Here is a 22,638-nt window from a genome sequence, read left to right as displayed (position 1 = left end):
GTTTATCTGCTGGAAGCATGGGAGTAAATTTATATCTTCACTGCCTGGGCGTTACTCTGGCATTTATTCAATTGATTTTGATGTAATAAAAATCGGACGAGGTCTATAACAAGCTGGAGATTCCCCTCTCCTGGATTACTGGCCGTGCAGTGACGACAATAATTTATCCCAGCATTGCTCCTGGATTCTCAATTCAATGATTCACCAGCCATCACTGTTTTGTTCTGTGAGAACTTCTTTGACATTGTTTTGTTGTGAATTTACATGAAGAGTATTTGCCTTCGAGGCATCTCCTTGAGACCAGAGATGGATTGGTCAGATAAACTGTTTCAGCTTCCCTCGCTGCTCCGCCTGCTATTGTGAGCCAGATAAAGCTAAAACTAATCAATGCATCCCCAAGTTTGGCTGAAGGGTTGAAATCCAGCAGATACAAGCACTGATTAACCCTTTATGGATTAACTGGTTTTAATACGTCTGTCAAAATGTTTTTCTTTTTAACTCAAAGTCAAATATTATGAAGAAAAAGTTTCGAAAATTTTTCACTGTCACAGAACAGTTCTAGATTCTCAAAGTCCTGCACACAAACAAAAGTAAATTCTAATGACAGCTTTTTTAAGCACTTCGGAACAGAAATACAGCTCCAGCCTTGACAGGGTTAGAGTGAGAGTTTGTAAGAGTCATGCACTGCCCGACTGTCCCGAGGACGGAACGGGGTATCTGAGTGGGGCAAAGACCAAAGGCTCTTTCACGCTGTGGACGGGCTGTTTATTATGGCAGTTGTGACCGGCAAAGAATATTTGAAAAGCTCGGAAGATAATGCAAGGTTTAATTTAATGATACAATGTACAGTTTTAAAATGAATTTGATGACTACAGATTAATTGTTGCTTTTTGCCAGCAGGATGTTACAGACACTGAGCGATTGGTTTTGGTGGGATCACTTCTGGCTTCCCCGAAATCTAACATGGGCTGATCTCCAGGATAGGGAGGGCTATGTCTACGCAAAGGTCTCCCATTTATATGTCACAGTCCTGTATGCTGTTCTTCTTATGATAGTTCGACGCTTCTTTGAAAGGTAAAGTCCTTTACTTGGCTAAGTCCTGTAGAGTCTCTATGACGAGTATTGAAGGGAATATAAAGATTCAGGTCGATGATGTAAACAGGCTGTGACCTAGGGACCACCCAAAACAGCAAGGGAACCAATCGCTGCCCACCCTCACACAGTGCAGTCTGGCTGGGCCAACCCCTTGGGGGGCTGTGTGTGGCAGCAGTAATTGGGCCCCTTCAGCTTTGATCAGCAAATGTAATATTTTTATCTGCACTTTCTGTGTGTCATTCAGGTCTGAAACCCAAGTATTTCTTGGACTGAATAAACATGTATTACTGAAAACCATTAAAATAACACTAAAGGGGGCAATTCTCTAACTGTACTCTTGTATCAGATAATTAACCCCTGAAACTATAATGAGCACAGCTGTAAACACTTTTTTTTAATGTGAAAAGCAAAATGAAATTTAGCAGAAACTTCCTGTTTTGGGAATCAAATATCTTTCTTTAAATTAATGTATCATCTTGTGGCATTGCTCTCGGTGATGCCAACGTTATACCACAAGATGCAATGTATATAAAATATTATTTTACCTGTATGAGCAGATCTCCTGTAGTGTTGCTCACAGATAGTGTGGAGCATAGGTCAGGAGAAGGAGCAGTCAGCCAGTAATAGAACAAGGGGTGAGGGAGCAGAGCAGTTGGGCCACATAGGCCTAAACTCACATCCAAGAAATGTAATTCAAGCAGAGGCACAAGAGGAATAGCTTCAAAATGAAAAAACTTAGAAGCAATGGGGTAAATACAATGAACTCGTGCTGTCACTGGGGGAGTGTTGGAAACTCCAGACACCTTAATCTCCCTGAGGACAGACTTTATTTTTAATATGTAGATTCCACAATAATACAACCATATACTAAATGAGGGCAAACTGTTTAACATATAAGAAATTCTACAAAGGAATACTTATTGTAATATTCATACAATATGTGTAAGATTCATAATAGAGTCATAGAGTTATACAGCACGGATAGAGGCCCTTCGGCCCATCGTGTCCGCGCCAGCCATCAGCCCTGTCTACTCTAATCCCATATTCCAGCATTTGGTCCGTAGCCTTGTATGCTATGGCATTTCAAGTGCTCATCCAAATGCTTCTTGAATGTTGTGAGGGTTCCTGCCTCCACAACCCTTTCAGGCAGTGAGTTCCAGACTCCAACCACCCTCTGGGTGAACAAGTTCTTTCTCAAATCCCCTCTAAACCTCCCGCCTTTTACCTTGAATCTATGTCCCCTTGTTATAGTACCCTCAACGAAGGGAAAAAGCTCCTTAGTATCCATCCTATCTGTGCCCCTCATAATTTTGTACACCTCAATCATGTCCCCCCTCAGCCTCCTCTGCTCCAAGGAAAACAAACCCAATCTTCCCAGTCTCTCTTCATAGCTGAAGCGCTCCAGCCCTGGTAACATCCTGGTGAATCTCCTCTGCACCCTCTCCAAAGCGATCACATCCTTCCTGTAGTGTGGCGACCAGAACTGCACACAGTACTCCAGCTGTGGCCTAACCAGTGTTTTATACAGCTCCATCATAACCTCCTTGCTCTTATATTCTATGCCTCGGCTAATAAAGGCAAGTATCCCAGATGCCTTCTTTACCACCTTATCTACCTGTTCCGCCGCCTTCAGGGATCTGTGAACAATCTAGCAACCTGTGTCCATAAACTAGCTGGGAGGCACCATGAGATGTTTGACTCTGGCTTTAACAGTCAGCTTTCTTATTGTGGGGTGCTCGCTAACCTAAGCTTCAAACCATTCCCATATATAATGCCCCAAAAGGTACAGCCCATGTGACTTTGGTTACATCTGTCAATCAAATCATTAAACTGAAAACATTTATCAAACAAGACATTCTATTCAATGGCTGTTTGGATTTCATCGATTTATCTTTTCCTGTCTCATTAGAGCTAACTGATAGTCACAACAGTGTAACAGTTTGCGTCCACTGGTGCTTTTAAAGAAAGGAATAACCTTCCTCAATGCCACTCAGTCTCCCCATGCACACATTTCCAAGCCATGTCAGGGATAATTGGTGTCTACTCGTCTGAGGTAACCATGAGTCAATAGTTCACTGGACACAAACTCCACCAACACCAAACATACAAAGATATAAAACAAAGCAAGATTCTAAATCTAATTCATTCTTATGACTATTTCATATTAAATCTGACCTTTCAACACAGCAAATGGTGAGAGCCTCAAACTGGTCGCACTGACCTCCACACCCAATTCTGTCATTTGCCCTCCCGTCACAGGGACTCCCCGCTGGGAGTGCAAGGTCATAGCATTTGCTGCAAAATGTCTCTTATTTATTTCCTCATCTGCCCTCTCTTTCAATCTATATTGGTTCAAAAGGGCTCACAGACTAGCTGCTTCCAAGGTCACTCTCAAACAGGCTGCTGGGAGATGTATATGAGCAGTCTGGAGATAAATATTATTCACAATATTTATTAACGACTTAGATGAAAGCATGGAAAGTCTCATATCTAAGTTTGCTGATGACACAAAGATTGGTGGCATTGTAAGCAGTGTAGATGAAAACATAAAATTACAAAGCAATATTGATAGATTAGGTGAATGGGCAAAACTGTGGCAGATGGAATTCAATGCAGACAAATGTGAGGTCATCCACTTTGGATCAAAAAAGGATAGAACAGGGTACTTTCTAAATGGTAAAAAGTTAAAAACAGTGGATGTCCAAAGGGACTTAGGGGTTCAGGTACATAGATCATTGAAGTGTCATGAACAGGTGCAGAAAATAATCAATAAGGCTAATGGAATGCTGGCCTTTATATCTAGAGGACTGGAGTACAAGGGGGCAGAAGTTATGCTGCAGCTATACAAAACCCTGGTTAGACCGCACCTGGAGTACTGTGAGCAGTTCTGGGCATCGCACCTTCAGAAGGACATATTGGCCTTGGAGGGAGTGCAGCGTAGGTTTACTAGAATGATACCAGGACTTCAAGGGTTAAGTTACGAGGAGAGATTACACAAATTGGGGTTGTATTCTCTGGAGTTTCGAAGGTTAAGGGGTGATCTGATCGAAGTTTATAAGATATTAAGGGGAACAGATAGGGTGGATAGAGAGAAACTATTTCCACTGGTTGGGGATTTTAGGAGTAGGGGGCACAGTCTAAAAATTAGAGCCAGACCTTTCAGGAGCGAGATTAGAAAACATTTCTACACACAAAGGGTGGTAGAAGTTTGGAACTCTCTTCCGCAAACGGCAATTGATACTAGCTCAATTGCTAAATTTAAATCTGAGATAGATAGCTTTTTGGCAACTAAAGGTCTTAAGGGATATGGGTCAAAGGCGGGTATATGGAGTTAGATCACAGATCAGCCATGATCTTATCAAATGGCGGAGCAGGCACGAGGGGCTGAATGGCCTACTCCTGTTCCTATGTTCCTACTCCTCACTCATGTTCCTTCCATCCTCCCCTGTGGGAAGTGTGTAGTCGATTTGGTGCTTCCGACTATTGGCACATCTGGGACTGAAGACTCCTCGTGTGGGGACTCACACTCCTTTCATGGCAGAGTGTGTTGGGGTACCAGCCCACACCGTGTCATCTTTACAAAGCCACCTAGGGTTTGCATCCCTCCTCTCAGGCTTCAGTGCATGTGTGTCACATATCTCAGGGCTGTCACTTTGGTTGGTCAAGGTGGTACTTCAAGGAAAATACATTTCCAATATTTCTGCTAAAATACAGATTGATTTCATCTTATTTCATTTCCACCAGGTCACGTTAGTTTAATGTTCTGACTGCTATTTAATATCAAGCGATGAAACCTTTACTACTTTAAATGCAAGACCTTATATTATACAGAACCTTTCATGTCCTCAGCACATCCCAAAGTGCTTCACAGCCAATGAAATACTGTTAAAGTGTAATTACTGTTGTAATGTAAGCTGATGTGGCAGCCAATTTTGTGCACTGCAAGGTCCCACAAGCAGCAATGAGATAAATAACCAGGTAATCTGTTTTAAGAGAGACATTTAGTGTAATTCATGGTACAATAAAGGGCTCCCTACAATGGATTGGATTTACTGTTCATCTCATAGAATATCTGCCATTTATTTGTGCTTTGACACCATTCAGTACTTCTGATTTGATTTCTTTCAAGAAGCCTTGCCAGTCCATGGCTGCAGTGTGTTCTATCAACAGGATGCACTGCAGCAACTCGCCAAGGGTTCTTTCACAGCACCTCCCAAACCCGCAATGTCCACCCCCTAGAAGGACATGGGTAACAGGTGCATGGGAACAACACCACCTGCACATTCCCCTCCAAGTTACACACCATCCAGACTTGGACATATATCGGCCCTTCCTTCATCGTTACTGGGTCAAAATCCTGGAACTCCCTACCCAACAGCACTGTGGGAGAACCTTCACCACACGGACTGCAGCGGTTCAAGAAAAAGGCCCACCACCACCTTCTCAGGGGCAGCTAGGCATGGGCAATAAATGCCGGCCTCGCCAGCAGTGCCCACCTTCCCAGAAAGAATTTTTAAAAATTATTTTGAGCAATTGCTAAACCCTTAATTCAATACATGGAGGGCAAATTACAAGGTGACACCGAGCTTTCAGTCAGATCGGGTACATTACAAACAACAGTCAGTTGTACAGCAAAACATGTGCTTTGATTATGCTTAAGCCCTTGTTAACTGGCTAATTAACCAATGTAAATGGGCACACAGCCAGTCCTGCTGTGGAAGGTACTATTTTACAGGAGAATGGAAGCAGAAAGCAAAATGTGCAAAGCCCATTCAGAGAATAACCCATACAACAACCACACTAAACTATGATATAAATAATATTCTAACATAGCCATTCCTTTGGCTTGACAGAAGGGGCAGAAGGGGCTTAACAGGGTAGATGCTGAGTGATTGTTTCCCCTGGCTGGAGAGTCTAGAATTAGGGGGCATAATCTCAGGACAAGGGGTTGGCCATTCAAGACTGAAATGAGGAGGAATTTCTTCATTCAGAGGGTTGTGAATCTTTGGAATTCTCCACCCTATAGGGCTGTGGATGCTCAGTCATTCAGTATATTCAAGGCTGAGAGCGATAGATTTTTGGGCTCTAGGGAAATCAAGGGTTGGGCAGGAAAGTGGAGTTGAGGTTGGAGATCAGCCATGACCTGATTGAATGGTGGAGCAGACTCGAGGGGCCGTGTGGCCTACTCCTGCTCCTATTTCTTAAGTTCTTATGTTCTTTTTTGCACTGAGTCCTGACTATTTTTCCACAAAGACTACAGCCAGAATCCTTGATTCAAACAAGACAGGTTAATAAATACCTTCAAAAAGAGTGACCATGCAGCTTTAAAAAAAAAAGCTACCAAACATACATTTGAACGAATCCCACAAGATGTTTGTATCTGAATTGAATGGCTCGGCCCCACTTCCTCAGACACCAGTCACCAGTCTCTGAGAAATGGACTGATTCATAGAATCATGTAATGCTACAGCACAGAAGGAGGCCATTCAGCCCATTGTCCCTGTGCCGGCTCTTTGAAAGAGCTATCCAATTAGTCTGACTCCCCTGTTCTTCCCCACAGGCCTGCAAATGTTCCCCCTGTCCAATTCTTTCACACGTGTCTACATGTACACTTCTCCAATCTTTCAGTGGGTGGACTGATAACGCTTTAGTGAGGCAAAGCTGGTATGAGTTGCTGAACTGCATTATTTATAGGCAGCAAGTGAACATACTGAGTAACAGCTATAATCAAAAGTTACTTACTTCATTTAACTTCAAACCCTCCCTCATGAATAAGAAAAATAATAAACTATGCAGCCTGTGGGCTAAATACATTGCCTTCAGTTCATTTTAGCTTTGAATAAGACCAAGACTTGCATAGGCTTGGTTGACGTCTGCCTTACAATAAATTGCCTTTCTTGCCTTTCTCTTAACAGACCATCCCAAAACATAAGAAGCCATGATGTGGAGATGCCGGTGATGGACTGGGGTGGACAAATGTAAGGAATCTTACAACACCAGGTTATAGTCCGACAACGACACCTTTGATTGGTGTGATGGTGTCCCAGCCTAATATAAGATATGCGATTTGAGAACCTTTCACTCACTCACCTGACGAAGGAGATAATTTCCGAAAGCTTGTGATTTTAAAATAAAATTGTTGGACTATAACCTGGTGTTGTAAAATTCCTTACATTAAAACATAAGAAGTGGGAGGACTGTCCCTCTGACTTCTTCCCCATTCAGGGATTCGCCAGTAGGCCTGTCAACCTCACTGCCAAGAGTATATTATCAGCAGACAGCCCACACCCTGCTGGGTACCCGAGAGTATTGTCTCGAGTGGATGGCTTACTGGTATCCTGAAGGAAGATAACGTTACTTATTGTCTCCAGTAAACGTTAAGGATAATTGACACACCAATGCCCTGGTAGTCTCAGAGGCTGCAACATATGGCTGTAAGGAGGATTTTAAACCTGTGTGAACTCACTTGAATCTTAAAATGTAACTCATTCCCAAATCCTTCCTGTGGAAAAATGGTGAAAGTCCCAAAACATGATAAACACTTTAATGAGCAAAAATCTTATCATTTCTGACACTTTTCATGAATCATAAATCGTTTTTGGATAGGAGCAGTCTTCAGAACAACATTGAACATGGGAGAACAGTCTGTTAGCAAATTCTTACAGGTATCACACCTCATCCTACACTTGTGATAAGATCATTAGATGAAACTTAATGCAGAAGTGATGCATTTTAGTACCAAAAATGAGGAGAGGCAATATAAACTAAATGGTACACATTTTAAAGGGGGTGAAGGAACAGAGAGACCTGGGGGTTCACATTAAGAAATTATTGAAGGTGGCTGACAAGTTGAGAAAGCTGTTCAAAAAGCATATGGGATCCTGGGCTTTATAAATAGAAGCATACAGTACAAAAGCAAGGAAGTTGTGATAAACCTTTATAAATCACTGGTTAGGCCTCAGCTGGAGTATTGTGTCCAATTCTGGGCACCACACTTTAGGAAAGATATCAAGGCCTTGGAGAGGGTGCGAGGAGATTTACTGGAATGGTTCCAGGGATGAGGGACTTCAGTTATGTGGAGAGACTGGAGAAGCTGGGATTGTTCTCCTTAGAGCAGAGAAGGTTAAGAGGAGATTTAATAGAGGTGTTCAAAATCATGAAGGGTTTTGATAGAGTAAATAAGGAGAAACTGTTTCCAGCGGCAGAAGGGTCGGTAACCAAAGGACACAAATTTAAGGAGATTGGCAAAAGAACCAGAGGGGAGATGAGGAGAAATTTTTTATGCAGTGAATTGTTATGATCTGGAATGCGCTGCCTGAAAGGGTGGTGGAAGCAGATTCAATTGTAACTTTCAAAAGGGAATTGTTTACATACTTGAAATCATAGAATGGTTACAGCGTGGAAGGAGGCCATTCGGCCCATCGAAGCCGTGCAGGCTCTCAGCAAGTGCAATTCAGCTAGTCCCAACCACCACCCCCCCCCCCCCCCCCGCCCTTTCCCCGTAGCCTGCAAATGTTTTCCCTTCAAGTACTTATCCAACTCCCTTTCGAAGGCCATCACTGAATCTGTCTCCACCAACACCTCGGGCGGTGCATTCCAGATCATAACCACTCGCTGTGTAAAAAAAGGTTTTTCCTCATGTCACCTTTCGTTCATTTGCCAATCACCTTAAATCTATATCCTTTGGTTCTTGACCCTTCCACCAATGGGAACAGTTTCTCTCTATCTACTCTGTCTAGACCCTTCATTATTTTGAACACCTCGATCAAATCTCCTCTCAACCTTCTCTGTTCCAAGGACAACAACACCAGCTTCTCCAGTCTATCCACGTAACTGAAGTCCCTCATCCCTGGAACCATTCTAGTAAATCTCTTCTGCACCCTCTCTAAGGCCTTCACATCCTTCCTAAAGTGCGGTGCCCAGAACTGGACACAATACTCCAGTTATGGCTGAACCAATGTTTTATAAAGGTTCATTGTGACTTCCTTACTTTTGTACTCTATGCCTCTATTTATAAAGCCCAGATCTCATATGCTTTTTTAACCACTTTCTCAACCTGCCCTGCCATCTTCAAAGATTTGTGCACATATACCCCCAGATCTCTGTTCCTGCACCTCTTTTAGAATTGTACCATTTAGTTTATATTGCCTCTCCTCATTCTTCCTACCAAAATGTAACACTTCGCACTCTTCTGTGTTAAATTTCATCTGCCATGTGTCCGCCCATGCCACCAGCCTGTCTATATCCTCTTGAAGTCTATCACTATCCTCCTCACTGTTCACTGCACTTCCAAGTTTTGTGTCATCGCAAATTTTGAAATTATGCCCTGTACACCCAATTCCAAGTCATTAATATATATGAAGAAAAGCAGTGGTCCCAACATCGACCCCTGGGGGACACCACTGTACACCTCCCTCCAGTCCGAAAAACAACCGTTCGCCACTACTCTCTGTTTCCTGTCAGTTAGCCAGTTTCGTATCCCATGCTGCACTGTCCCTTTTATTCCATGGGCTTCAACTTTGATGACATGCTTGTTATGCAGAACTTTATCAAACGCCTAAAAGTCTATATACACCGCATCAACCACATTGCCCTCATCGACACTCTCTGTTACCTCATCAAAAAACTCTATCAAGTTAGTTAAACACAATTTGCCTTTAACAAATCCGTGCTGACTTTCCTTAATTAATCCATACTTGTCCAAGTGACTATTAACTTTGTCCCGGATTACCGTTTCTAAAAGTTTCTCTGCCACCAAGGTTAAACTGACTGGCTTATAGTTGCTGGGTTTATCCTTACACCCTTTTTTGAACAAGGGTGTAACATTTGCAATTCTCCAGTCCTCTGGCATCACCCCCGTATCTATGGATGTTTGAAAGATTATGGTCAGTACCTCTGCAATTTCCACCCTTACTTCCCTCAGCAACCTCGGATGCATCCCATCCGGACTGGGTGATTTATCTACTTTAAGTACAGCTAGCCTTTCCAGTACCTCCTCTTTATCAATTTTTAGCCCACCCAGTATCTTAACTGCCTCTTCTTTTACTATGACTTAGGCAGCATCTTCTTCCTTGGCAATGCCTCCTTCCTTGTTGGGTAAGAAACATACTGGTCAATAAAGTTATCCTGAACACACTTCAAAAATTCCTCCCCCTCTTTGCCCTTTGCTCTATTACTATCCCAGTCTATATTAGGATAGTTGAAGTCCCCCATTATCACCACTCTACGGCTCTTGCACCTCGCTATAATTTCCCTGCAAATTTGTTCCTCTATATCCTTCCCATTAGTTGGTGGCCTATAGAATACAGCCAGTAGTGTAATAGCACCTCTATTGTTTCCTAACTCTAACCAAATAGATTCTGTCCTTGACCCCTCCAGGACATCCACTCTCTCCAACACTGCAGTATTCTCCTTAATCAATACTGCCATCCCCCTCCTTTCTTTTCTTCCCTATCTTTCCTGAACACCTTGTACCCAGGAATATTTAGCACCCAATTCTGCCCTTTTTTGAGTCAGGTCTCCGTTATCACCACAACATCGTATTCCCATGAGGCTATTTGTGTCTGCAGCTCACCAACCTTGTTTACCACACTTCGTGCATTTACACACATGCACTGCAAACCAGTCTTAGACCTTCTTGTATTCTCTCTTAGTCTGATCCCACCTAATACTGTACTATTTCTTGCTCTCGTGCTATCTGTCTCTCCCAATCATTTCTCCTTTCCAATGTTGCATCCTGATGTTCATCCCTGCCAAATTAGTTGAAACCCTCCTCCCCACAGCACCAGCGAACCTCCCCACGAGGACATTGGTCGCAGCTCTGTTGAGGTGCAACCCATCCAGCCTGTACAGGTCACACCTTCCCCAGAACTGGTCCCAATGCCCCAGGAATCTAAAGCCCTCCCTCCTGCACCATCTCTCCAGCCACGCATTCATCTGCTCTATCCTCCTATTTCTATACTCACTAGCGTGAAATTGAAAAATTTACAGGGCTATGGAGAAAGAGCAGGGGGGTGGGACTAATTGGATAGCTTTTTCAATGAACCAGCACAGGGATGATGGGCTGAATGGCCTCCTTCTGTGCTGTAAGATTCTATGATTCTATCAGAGGAAAATATGGCCCACTTTGACTGTAGCCCACAGTTTTACTATAATATACGTTTACATTCACAGGTTGATAGCTACACCTCTTGCCAAAATCATGGGGATTAAGGACCAAGTACGGTTGAAGGTGACACATAATGCTGTTTTAGAAAACTGTTTTGTCTCAATTTCAAAGCATCCGACCAGGGTAAGTTTTTGTTTTGAATTTCAAAATTGCTGTAAAAATATAAAAGTTATATGCAAAGAAACAGAATCTCACAAACAGTTATTGTGAGTGAACTTGGACACATTAATAGTGAAGATGAATCTGGTATTTGTTTAGTATTTATTATTTCTGATCAGTAACTGATACCCGTGAGTCACTGTCGCAGTGGTTCGGGGGGGATTGGAAGTGTGTGGGTGGAAGGTGGGTGTGGGTGTACAGTGAGGGAGCATCAGGGTGTTGAGACTGTGAAGAGTTGAGGGATGTGCATTTGGGAAGGATTGAGGGGAACTATGGTTGGACACACTGAGAGTGCTGCAATGTCGGTGTTTTTTATATTACAAAGTTAAAAACTTATCTTTATTTTTTTGGGGTGACATTTTTGGGAGGATACATGGGACCCAGTGCCAATAAGTGCAGTATTCCATAATCTGTCGGGTACAGCATTTTCTGTAATTACTTTTTGGACATACAAAAGACAAATGATGCACAGGAAAAGACCTGTGCCACACAGTTGTGATGCCTTACGCTTAGCAATACGTACACTCCCGACCCCAACCAGAGCCATGTGATCTCCTGGGAAAGGCGAAAAACCAGATAAAAACCCAGGCCTAATTAAGGGGGAACAAAATCTGGAAAATCCCTCTCCAACCCACTTAGGCAATCCCAGTCCAGGACACCACTCTGGCCCTAATTAATGATACACAGTACCTACCTTTTGGACAAGGTGATCTCTGCCCCAGCCCGAAAGAGGTCCAGCGCTCTCTTGAAGGAATTTAGTGAATCAGCGACCACAGCACAAGCCAGCAGCCTGTTCCAGAGGTCCACTATTCTCTGGGAAAAGAGAATAACATCTAACCTAGTTCTGCCCTTACATAACTTGAGAATGTGACCCCTGGTCCTCCCTAACCTATTCAGTTGAAATAGTTTGATCTATGCAAACACAATCCAATCCCTTCATCATTTTATAAACCTCGATCGAATCACCCCCGAGTCAACGCTTCTCTAAAGTACAAAGACCCAGGTCTTTGAGCCTATCTCGGTAACTAAGCTGCTTTCGACTGGGAATTAGCCTTGTGGTCTTCATCTGAACCTTTTCTAAAGCCACCATGTGAGGAGACCAAAACTGGCCACATTATTCTAACTGAGGCCTAACCAAGGCCAAGGACAAAATAGTTTGCTTTGTTTTGTAGTTAATGATCCTATAAATACACCCTAGTATCATATTCGCTCTAGCTATTGCTTCATGGGATTGGTCATGAACCTTCAAAGATCTATGCACTAGAATGCCCAGATCTCATTCCCCACCGGCTTTAATTATTTACCCTGAAGGATGCATGCTCAGCATTTGATCTGTCCACACGTGTAACACTGCACTTTTCTAAGTCAAACATCATTTTGCCAATCTTGGGCTCAATCCCCAGTACATCTAAATCTACTTGTAGTGGTTGAGCATCGTCTACAGTCTTGACTCTCGCACATATCTAAGCATTATCTGCAACCGTGCAGATCATTCCCCAACACCTACATCCAGATCATTAATGAAAATAGGAACATTAGTTACAGCAGTAGGCCTGCTCCACCATTCAATTAGATCATGGCTGATCTGCACCTTACATAGAATTACATAGAATGCACAGCACAGAAACAGGCCATTCAGCCCAACTGGTCTGTGCTGGTGTTTATGCTCCACACAAGCCTCCTCCCTCCACACTGCAACTAACCCTATCAGCATATCCTTCTATTCCTTTCTCCCTCATGTGTTTAGCAAGCTTCCCCTTAAAGGCATCTATGCTATTCGCCTCAACTACTCCTCTGGTAGCAAGTTCCACATTCTAACCACTCTCTCGGTAAAGAAGTTTTTCCCGAATTCTTTATTGGATTTATTAGTGACTATCTCACAATTATGACCCCTAATTTTGGACTCCCCCACAAGTGGAAATATCTTCTCTACGTCTAACCCATCAAACCCCTTCATATGAAAATAAGAAATAGGAGCAGGAGTAGGCCATACTGCCCCTCAAGTCTGCTTTGCCAAATATTATATATACTATACAAGTTTAACATAACTTTCCTGCTTTTCAATTCTGTTCTTCTGGAAATGAACCCCAGTGCTTTGTTTGTATTTTTTATGGCCTTGTTAACTTGTGTCGCCACTTTTAGTGATTTGTGTATCTGTACCCCCAGATCCCTCTGCTCCTCTACCCCATTTAGACTCTTATTATCCAAGCACTATATGGCCTCCTTATTCTTCCTACCAAAATGCACCACCTCACACTTATCTATATTGAAGTTCATTGGCCATTTACACGCCCATTCTGCAAGTTTATTAAAGTCTTCTGATATTCTGTTGCAGTCTTTATCATTATTAACTATACCCCCCAAATTTGGTGTCATCCGCAAATTTTGAAATTGTACTTCCGATTCCAGAGTCTAAATTGTTGATGTAATGGTGAACAACAGTGGTCCCAGCACCGATCCCTGTAGAACACAACTTCCTACCTTCCACCAGTCTGAGTAACTACCTTTAACCCCTATTCTCTGTTTTCTGTTTTGTAGCCAACTTGCTATCCATTCTGCTACTTGCCCCCTGACTCCACATGCTCTGACCTTAGTCATGAGTCTATAATGCAGTATCTTATCAAAGGCCATTTGAAAATACAAATATATTACATCTACTACATTACCCCTGTCTACTCTTTCTGTTACTTCTTCATAGAATTCAATAAGGTTGGTCAAGCATAACCTTCCCTTTTGAAATCCGTGCTGACTATTCTTTATTATATTTTTGGTTTCTAGATGTTTTTCTATTACAGCTTCGAGTAAAAATTCCATTATCTTTCCTACCATCGACATTAAGCTAACTGGTCTATAGTTCCCTGGACTTGTTCTATCTCCCGTTTTAAATATAGGAATGACATTAGCTGTCCTCCAGTCCTCTGGCACTATATTGTTTTCTAATGAATTTTTATAAGTATGTAATAGTGCCTCTACAATCTCTTCCCTAACTACTTTTAATATGCACGGATGCAATCCATCCGGACCGGGGGTTTTATCCTCTCTAAGTTCAACTGGGTTATCAATTATCTCCCCCTTTCTATCTTAAATGTCTTGATATCTTTTTTGATCTCTTCCTCTAATGGCATGTCCACCCAGTTAGTCTCTCTGGTAAAAACTGAGGTAAAGTAACTATTCAATATTTCTGTCATTTCTTGGTCACGTTCTGAGTTTATTGTGTGCATCCCTTAGTGGCCCTATCCCTATCCTGATTTTCCTTTTGTTATTTATGTATGTAGAATACTTAAATATTTCTTTTGATATTGCTTAATAATCTAATTTTGTGGTTCATCTTTGCCTTCCTAATTTTTTTGACTTTTTTCCTAACCTCTTCATATTCCCTTTTGTCATCCTCTCCTTTATTGTCGATGTACTTAGTGTATGCCTTTTTCGTTAGTTTCAATTTTACCCTTATTTCTTTATTCCTCCATGGGGTTTCATTATTGACTAATTTGTTGCAGGTTTTTATTGATCACCTTTTTATATATTTCCTACTGCTATTCCATTTCTAGCTGTCAATATTATTTTCCAGTTTACCTTCCCTAGTTCCATTCTCATCCCCTCAAAATTAGCTTTCTTCCAATTTATTACTTTGGTCCTTGTTTTACTCATATCCTTCTCAATCATGATCTTAAACCTTATTATGTTGTGATCGCTATTTCCTAGATGTTCCCCTATGCTTACTTCTCTTATCTGCTCTGGTTCATTTCCCATTACTAGAGACAGCAGTGATTCCTCTCTTGTTGGGTTTCTTACACACTGTAAAAACTCCATTCCCTTTCCCCTTTCCCCACCTCTTCCTGCCAGTTTATTTGGGGGTAGTTGAAATCTCCCATGATTATTATTCTATGCCTTTCATTCATTTCAAAGTTTTGCTTACATATTTCTTCCTCCACTTCCCCTCCACTGTTAGATGGTCTGTAGAATATCCCTATTAGTCTGATCAATCCTTCCTTATCCTCTATCTCAATCCATATGGATTCTGTTTCTACCTTAATGTTAGTTATGTCCCTCTTTTATTGTCATTATGTTGTCCCCAATTAGTACAGCTACCCCTCCTGCCTTTCTTCATTCCCTATCCTTTCTAAATACGTCATAACCTACAATATTTAACTGCCAGTCCTGTTTTCTCTATCTCCTGCCTTTGCTCCATATCCCTTGATATCCTTACCTAACAAAAACCCATCAATCTCAATCTTAAAGCTCCAATTGTCCCCCAGCATCCACAGTTTTTTTGGGGGGAGAGAGTTCCAAATATTTACTACCCTCTGTGTGAAAAAGTGCTCCCTGATTTTGCTCCTGAACGGCCAAGCTCTAATTTTAACCAACTAATGCTCTCCACCAGGGTGTTCCCCTTCCTGTCAGTGGGTATGTGTTATGGTGCCCCAACTAATCTTCAGCTTCTTCTGAGTGCCGGCCCAGGGGGGAGGATGGCAGCTAAGCTTGTGGGCCCGACTTGGCTCTCGCTCTTTGATATTATGGCCATCAGATGCTCTATGTTCAAGCAGCTGATCTTCTGTTGCTATGGGCACAGTCCAGTCCTGCTGGCTTTCAGACTCCTGTGCAGTTTGGGAGTGGGCACACTGCTGTGGATGTGGTGCAATCAGGAGAGGCAGCACCACCATCCATTGGTAACTCGAGACTATTCCTTCTCCCAGTCTCCGTGCCACTTTGCCTGCTGATCTGAGGGTTGGCAGACTCCATGACAGGAGTGACTTTGAGCAAAATTCTTCTCCTGGTTTGAGCAAGCTCCGTATTAAGCCTGTCGATGGAGGACACACTACAACTGAGGGCCTGGATTGCAGCAGTCTGAACATTCATGATTGAACACTCAACAAGGCCCCTTCTGTGAGGGGCTGCTCAGCAGGTGCCTCTGGAGTTTTCACCAATGTTATCTGCATGTTCCCTATACCACGTGGACTCCTCCTCACTTGTCACCATGGTGCAGAAGCTGCTGGGCACGTCACTCACGGATCGTAACGTCCGTTCATGCTCCAAAAGCATCCTTCACTTTGAAAGTAGGGGCTCAAAGATTTGGGTCCCCAGCCCCTGTAGCCTGTGGCAGAGCCAATGGGGTGTTGGGAGGATTGGGGGTGGAGGGGATCATGACCATCCCCCCCCGCCCCAATCATTTTGAGGTCGGCGAAAACGGCTTTAGAGGACTGCCTCCATTTTGCTCCCAGAAACCTCTGCCACCCGTCTTCAGCCTCCAGGTTCAGCCTGCAGGTCTGTGCGGTTCCTGGCTCGGCCTACGGACTGGGTAAGTCGGCTTTCCCCCTTCCTGCCAAGTCGGCCAATTCTCGAGTTCGACCCCCGCATCCCAGCGGGGCCAACCTGAGCTCTGCCACTGACTGCAGCTGCCTGAGGTGGTGGCCTCCATCTTCTTCCTCCTCCTTCTCCTGCACTCCTGTGCTCCATCACCCACTATGCTCCCCTCATCCTCTCTATCTGGGTCCTCTGGTTGGATGGCACTGGGCTGCTACACAGCAAGTCTTGGAATTAGAAGGATGCGCCAAGTGAGTTGCTTGATGCAGACTCGGATGAGAGTCTGGCGTGATCTTGCTGTGCCGTTCCTGTCAACACATATAGATGGCCCTTCCTGGGAACTAGTTTCCAAACAGCATTCTGCAATCTCCCGTGAGACGTCATGCTGCTGAACATTCACCAAAGGCTTTGTTCAAATTAGCCCCAACTGGAGCCGGGGGCACCAGGCACTGGCTCTGGGTAGAGAGCAGTTCTGGTGCACTGCCCATGTTTAACACTCGCCTGCATGGGCCCCAGGAAAATTGGCCCTAGTCTCTGCCTCAGCAGTCAGCTCTTCTGGTGATGACCTTCAGTCTCTGCCCCTTTGTTGCCGATTCACAAACAGTCGAAACAATCTTTCACTACTTACCCTCTCAAAACCTTTTTATAATTTTGACAACCTTGTTTAGATCCCCCTCTTAACCATCTCTGTTCCAGTGCAAATAGCCTACATTTTTTGAGCCTTTATAACTATTCCTGATCCTATCTTCACTGTCTCCTATCCATGGTTCTGATACCCTTCCTATAATGAATGCCCAGAACTGTACACAACACTCCAACTGTGGTCTCTCCAAGTGTGTTGCACCCCCTCCTTGCTTTTATATTCATTTTGAACCTTTTCTACCTGCAGTTCTACCTTTAATCTGTATCCTTAGCTCTCTCTGTTCCTCTACTCGGTCTTACGTCCTTTTTATTGTTCTTTTTCCCCAAATTGTACTACTTTGCGTTTGAACTGTACCTGACCCCTCTCTGTCCACTCCCCTATCCTCCTACCATCTCCTGCATTCTTGCAGTTTGCCTCGCCTCTCAGTTTGGTATCATAAACAAACTTCAATATTATTTCTCCCATGCCTATGAAAAAATAATTCATATCAATGACAAACAAAAAGATGTCCCGGCTCAGATCTCCGGTCTACGAAAATGAAGACCATGGGGTGCCTGCGATTCACTCCATCTCATCACAACCAAAGTTAATGCCTGCAAATGGAGTTGTGGTGGCAACTTGGCAGGTGTGACCAATTATGCTTCACTGGTAGATTATCACCCTGGCATGAGTTCTTTCATAAAGCATGACAAGGTGGGTAAATGGAGTTGAGGTACAGATCAGCCATGATCTGATTGAATAGGGGAGCAGGCTCGAGGGGCTGAATGGCCTACTCCTGTTCCTATGACATGTGATTGGAGCGCTTCTGCAGTGTAACAGTTAGTCAGGCCTTCACACATATCTGTGCCACCACAGCTGATACCACAACCCAGCTTGGCAGTTGGAGTCTCTCTCTGCATGAATCATCTGCCAAAGTAAGTTCTGGTCACCTCCGCCACCCGTCTCCAGACTCCAGGTTCGGCCTGCAGGCCTGCGCGGTTCCTGGCTTGGCTTTCCGACTGGGTAAGTCGGCATTCCCCAATTCTCAGCTCGGTCCCCTTCCTGTGGAGTCGGACAAATATCGAGTTCGACCTCCGCCCCCCCGCTCCCAATGGGCCAACCCAAGCTCCACCACTGCCTACAGCCGGCAGAGGTGGTATCCTCCATCTTATCAACGTAAGCCTGCCCCACACTGATGATGCCTGCAGCATCATGACTGGACAACAACAACAACTTGCATTTATATAACACCTTTAACATAGTAAAACGTCCCAAGGTGCTTCACAGGAGCGATTATCAAACAAAACTGAGTCACATAAAGAGATATTCGGACAGGTGACTGAAAGCTTGGTCATAGAGGTAGGTTTTGAGGAGCGTCTTAAAGGAGGAGAGAGAGGCAGAGAGGCTGAGAGGTTTAGGGAGGGAATTCCAGAGCTTAGGGCCTAGGCAGCTGAAGGCACGGCCGCCAATGGTGGAGCCATTAAAATCGGGGATGCGCAAGAGGCCAGAATTGGAGGAGCGCAGAGATCTCGGAGGTTTATAAGACTGGAGAAAGTTACAGAGATTGGGGGGGAGAGACCATGGAGGGATTTGAAAACAAGGATGAGAATTTTAAAATCGAGGCATTCCCGGACCGGGAGCCAATGTAGGTCAGCGAGCACAGGGATGATGGGTGAACGGGACTTGGTATGAGTTAGAATACGGGCAGCAGAGTTTTGGATGAGCTCAAGTTTATGGAAGGTGGGAGGCCGGTCAGGAGAGCATTGGAATAGTCAAGTCTAGACCCCTCCCACCGCCACCCCACCCAGCCATGTAATCTCAAGGGAGAGGCAAAAAAACAGAAAAAAACCCAGGGCCAATAAGGGAAAAAATACTCTGTAAAATTCCTCTCCGACCCCTTCAGGTGATCGAAACCAGTCCAGGAGATCACACGGACCGAGTGCTTTCTATAGAGACACTTACCTTCTTTATGATGCGATCTCTGCCCCAGTCATGAACCGGTCCAGCTCCCTCTCGAAGGCAGAGAGTCGGCACCCACCACACCAGCCGGCAACACATTCCAGAGGCTCACTGCTCCCTGGGAAAAGAAAAACCGCCCAACATCCAGTCTATTCCTACTCTTCCATAGTTTAAACTCCTGACCCCTGGTCCTCCCCAACCTGTTAAACCGGAATAATCTATCAACAGGGACGCTATCCAGCCCTTTAATTATTTTATAGTCCTCTATCAGGTCACCTCTAAGTCTACGCTGCTCTGAAGTAAATAGACCAAAGTCCTTGAACCTATCTGAGTCGCTGAGGTTCTTTAAGCGAGGAATCATTCTTGCAACTCTCCTGAACCTTTTCCAAGGCCACTGTATCACCCATCATGTGGGGGGACCAAAACTGGGCGCAGTACTCCAGAGGCGGTCTAACCAGCGACCTGTACAATCACAGAATGGTGCCCTTTGATTTGTTATGAATGGTTCTATTAATACATCCCAATACTCTGTTGGCTTTGGCTACGGCTTCTCTGCATTGGTCATGAACCTTCAGTGATCTGTCCACAATAATTGTAAACAATTTTACAACACCAAGTTATAGTCCAACTATTTTATTTGAAAATCACAAGCTTTCGGAGGCTTACTCCTTCCTCAGGTGAATGTTGTGGAAATGGAATCCTCGAACCTTTCGCATTTATAAATCACAGAACAATGCCTGGTGATTACAGACAGTGTTTTGAACTGCCCATTGCCAAGGCAATCAGTGTGCAGACAGACAGGTGTTACCTACAAGGTCTCCTAGTCTCGCGGCGGACACAGAGGAATTCATCAGGAGAATGAGGCTTCGGGAATACTTCCACAAACCCCAAGATTTCAGCAGCGAACCCAATGAGACAATCAACGATCCGGAACAGCAGACAGAGGGATCCGCGGTACAGCAACCGAAGAGGAAAGATTCACACTGGACTCCTCCGGAGGGTCGCTGCCCTAAGCTTGACATGTATGCTCAAGCTGTCAGGAAATGCGTCAATGCCAGATTCATCAGCCGCACTCAGAAGACAGTCCAGAATGTCACCCGAGCACAACACAACGCCATCAACGCTCTCAAGACCAACCGCAACATCGTCATCAAACCAGCGGACAAAGGAGGAGCCATCGTCATACAGAACAGAACGGACTATTGCAAAGAAGCATACTGACAACTGGACAACCAGGAACACTACAGACGGTTACCCGCAGATCCGACCAAAGAACACACCCACCAGCTCAACAAACTGATCAAGACCTTCGATCCAGACCTTCAAAGCATCCTACACACTCTCATCCCACGTACTCCCCGCGTGGGAGACTTCTACTGCCTCCCAAAGATACACAAAGCCAACACACCCGGACGTCCCATCGTATCAGGCAACGGAACCCTGTGTGAGAACCTCTCTGGATACATCGAGGGCATCCTGAAACCCATCGTACAGGGAACCCCCAGCTTCTGTCGCGACACTACAGACTTCCTACAAAAACTCAGTACCCACGGACCAGTTGAACCAGGAACACTTCTCACCACGATGGACATCTCGGCACTCTACACCAGTATCCCCCACGATGACGGCATCGCTGCGACAGCATCAGTACTCAACACCAACGACAGCCAATCTCCAGACGCCATCCTACAACTCATCCGCTTCATCCTGGATCACAATGTCTTCACCTTCGATAACTAGTTCTTTACCCAAACACACGGAACAGCCATGGGGACCAAATTCGCACCCCAATACGCCAACATTTTCATGCACAAGTTCGAGCACGACTTCTTCACTGCACAGGACCTCCAACCAACACTATACACCAGATACATCGACGACATTTTCTTCCTGTGGACCCACGGCGAGGAATCACTAAAGAGACTACACGATAACATCAACAAGTTCCATCCCACCATCAAGCTCACCATGGACTACTCCTCAGAATCAGTTTCTTCCTTGGACACACGAATCTCCATCAAAGACGGGCACCTCAGCACCTCACTCTACAGCAAGCCCACAGACAACCTCACGATGCTCCACTTTTCCAGCTTCCACCCTAACCACGTCAAAGAGGCCATCCCCTATGGACAGGCCCTGCGAATACACAGGGTCTGCTCAGACGAGGAGGAACGCGATGGACACCTACAGACGCTGAAAGACGCCCTCATAAGAACGGGATATGTGCTCGACTCATCGATCGACAGTTCCGACGGGCTACAGCGAAAAATCGCATAGACCTCCTCAGGAGACTAACACGGGACGCAACCAACAGAGTACCCTTTGTCGTCCAGTACTTCCCCGGAGCGGAGAAACTACGCCATGTTCTCCGCAGCCTTCAACATGTCATCAATGACGACGAACACCTCGCTATGGCCATCCCCACACCTCCACTACTCGCCTTTAAACAGCCACCCAACCTCAAACAGACCATCGTTCGCAGCAAATTACCCAGCTTTCAGGAGAACAGCGTCCACGACACCACACAACCCTGCCACGGTAACCTCTGCAAGACATGCCAGATCATCGACACAGATACCACCATCACACGAGAGGACACCACCCACCAGGTGCATGGTTCATACTCCTGTGACTCGGCCAACATTGTCTACCTCATACGTTGCAGGAAAGGATGCCCCAGAGCATGGTACATTGGCGAGACCATGCAGACACTGCGACAACGGATGAACGGACACCGCGCAACAATCGCCAGACAGGAGGGTTCCCTCCCAGTCGGGGAACACTTCAGCAGTCAAGGACATTCAGCCACCGACCTTCAGGTAAGCGTACTCCAAGGCGGCCTTCGAGACACACGACAACGCAAAATCGTCGAGCAGAAATTGATAGCCAAGTTCCGCACCCATGAGGACGGCCTCAAACGGGATCTTGGGTTCATGTCACGCTACATGACACCACCAGCGAACAAATGTTATCTGTTTTTAATACAACGGGTCATTTGCTGTCTTTTCGATGTTTCTGCCTCTCTCTCTTTTTTTTTGGTGGTTTGTATATTCGGAGACCTTGTAGGTAACACCTGTCTGTCTGCACACTGATTGCCTTGGCAACGGGCAGTTGAAAACACTGTCTGTAATCACCAGGCATTGTTCTGTGATTTATAAATGCGAAAGGTTCGAGGATTCCATTTCCACAACATTCACCTGAGGAAGGAGGAAGCCTCCGAAAGCTTGTGATTTTCAAATAAAATAGTTGGACTATAACTTGGTGTTGTAAAATTGTTTACAATTGTCAACCCCAGTCCATCACCGGCATCTCCACATCATGTCCACAATAACAC

General features: G+C 44.6%; 1 protein-coding gene across 5 annotated transcripts in view; it reads left to right on the top strand.

The window, feature by feature from the left end:
- Positions 1–22,638, top strand: part of cers3a (ceramide synthase 3a) — a 126,666-nt gene that overhangs the window by 16,751 nt on the left and 87,277 nt on the right. For all 5 annotated transcript variants that reach the window (XM_067971645.1, XM_067971643.1, XM_067971646.1 and 2 more), the window contains 2 exons: positions 901–1,074; positions 11,269–11,386. In XM_067971645.1, coding sequence (XP_067827746.1) covers positions 902–1,074; positions 11,269–11,386 — 291 coding nt within the window. In that variant the 5' untranslated portion in view covers position 901. The remainder of the gene's footprint in view (positions 1–900; positions 1,075–11,268; positions 11,387–22,638) is intronic.

The sequence above is a fragment of the Heptranchias perlo genome, chromosome 34 (genome assembly GCF_035084215.1).
Source record: "Heptranchias perlo isolate sHepPer1 chromosome 34, sHepPer1.hap1, whole genome shotgun sequence".
NCBI lineage: Eukaryota > Metazoa > Chordata > Chondrichthyes > Hexanchiformes > Hexanchidae > Heptranchias > Heptranchias perlo.
Note: the sequence above shows the minus strand (reverse complement) of the source record. Positions and strands in the feature narration are given on the sequence as shown.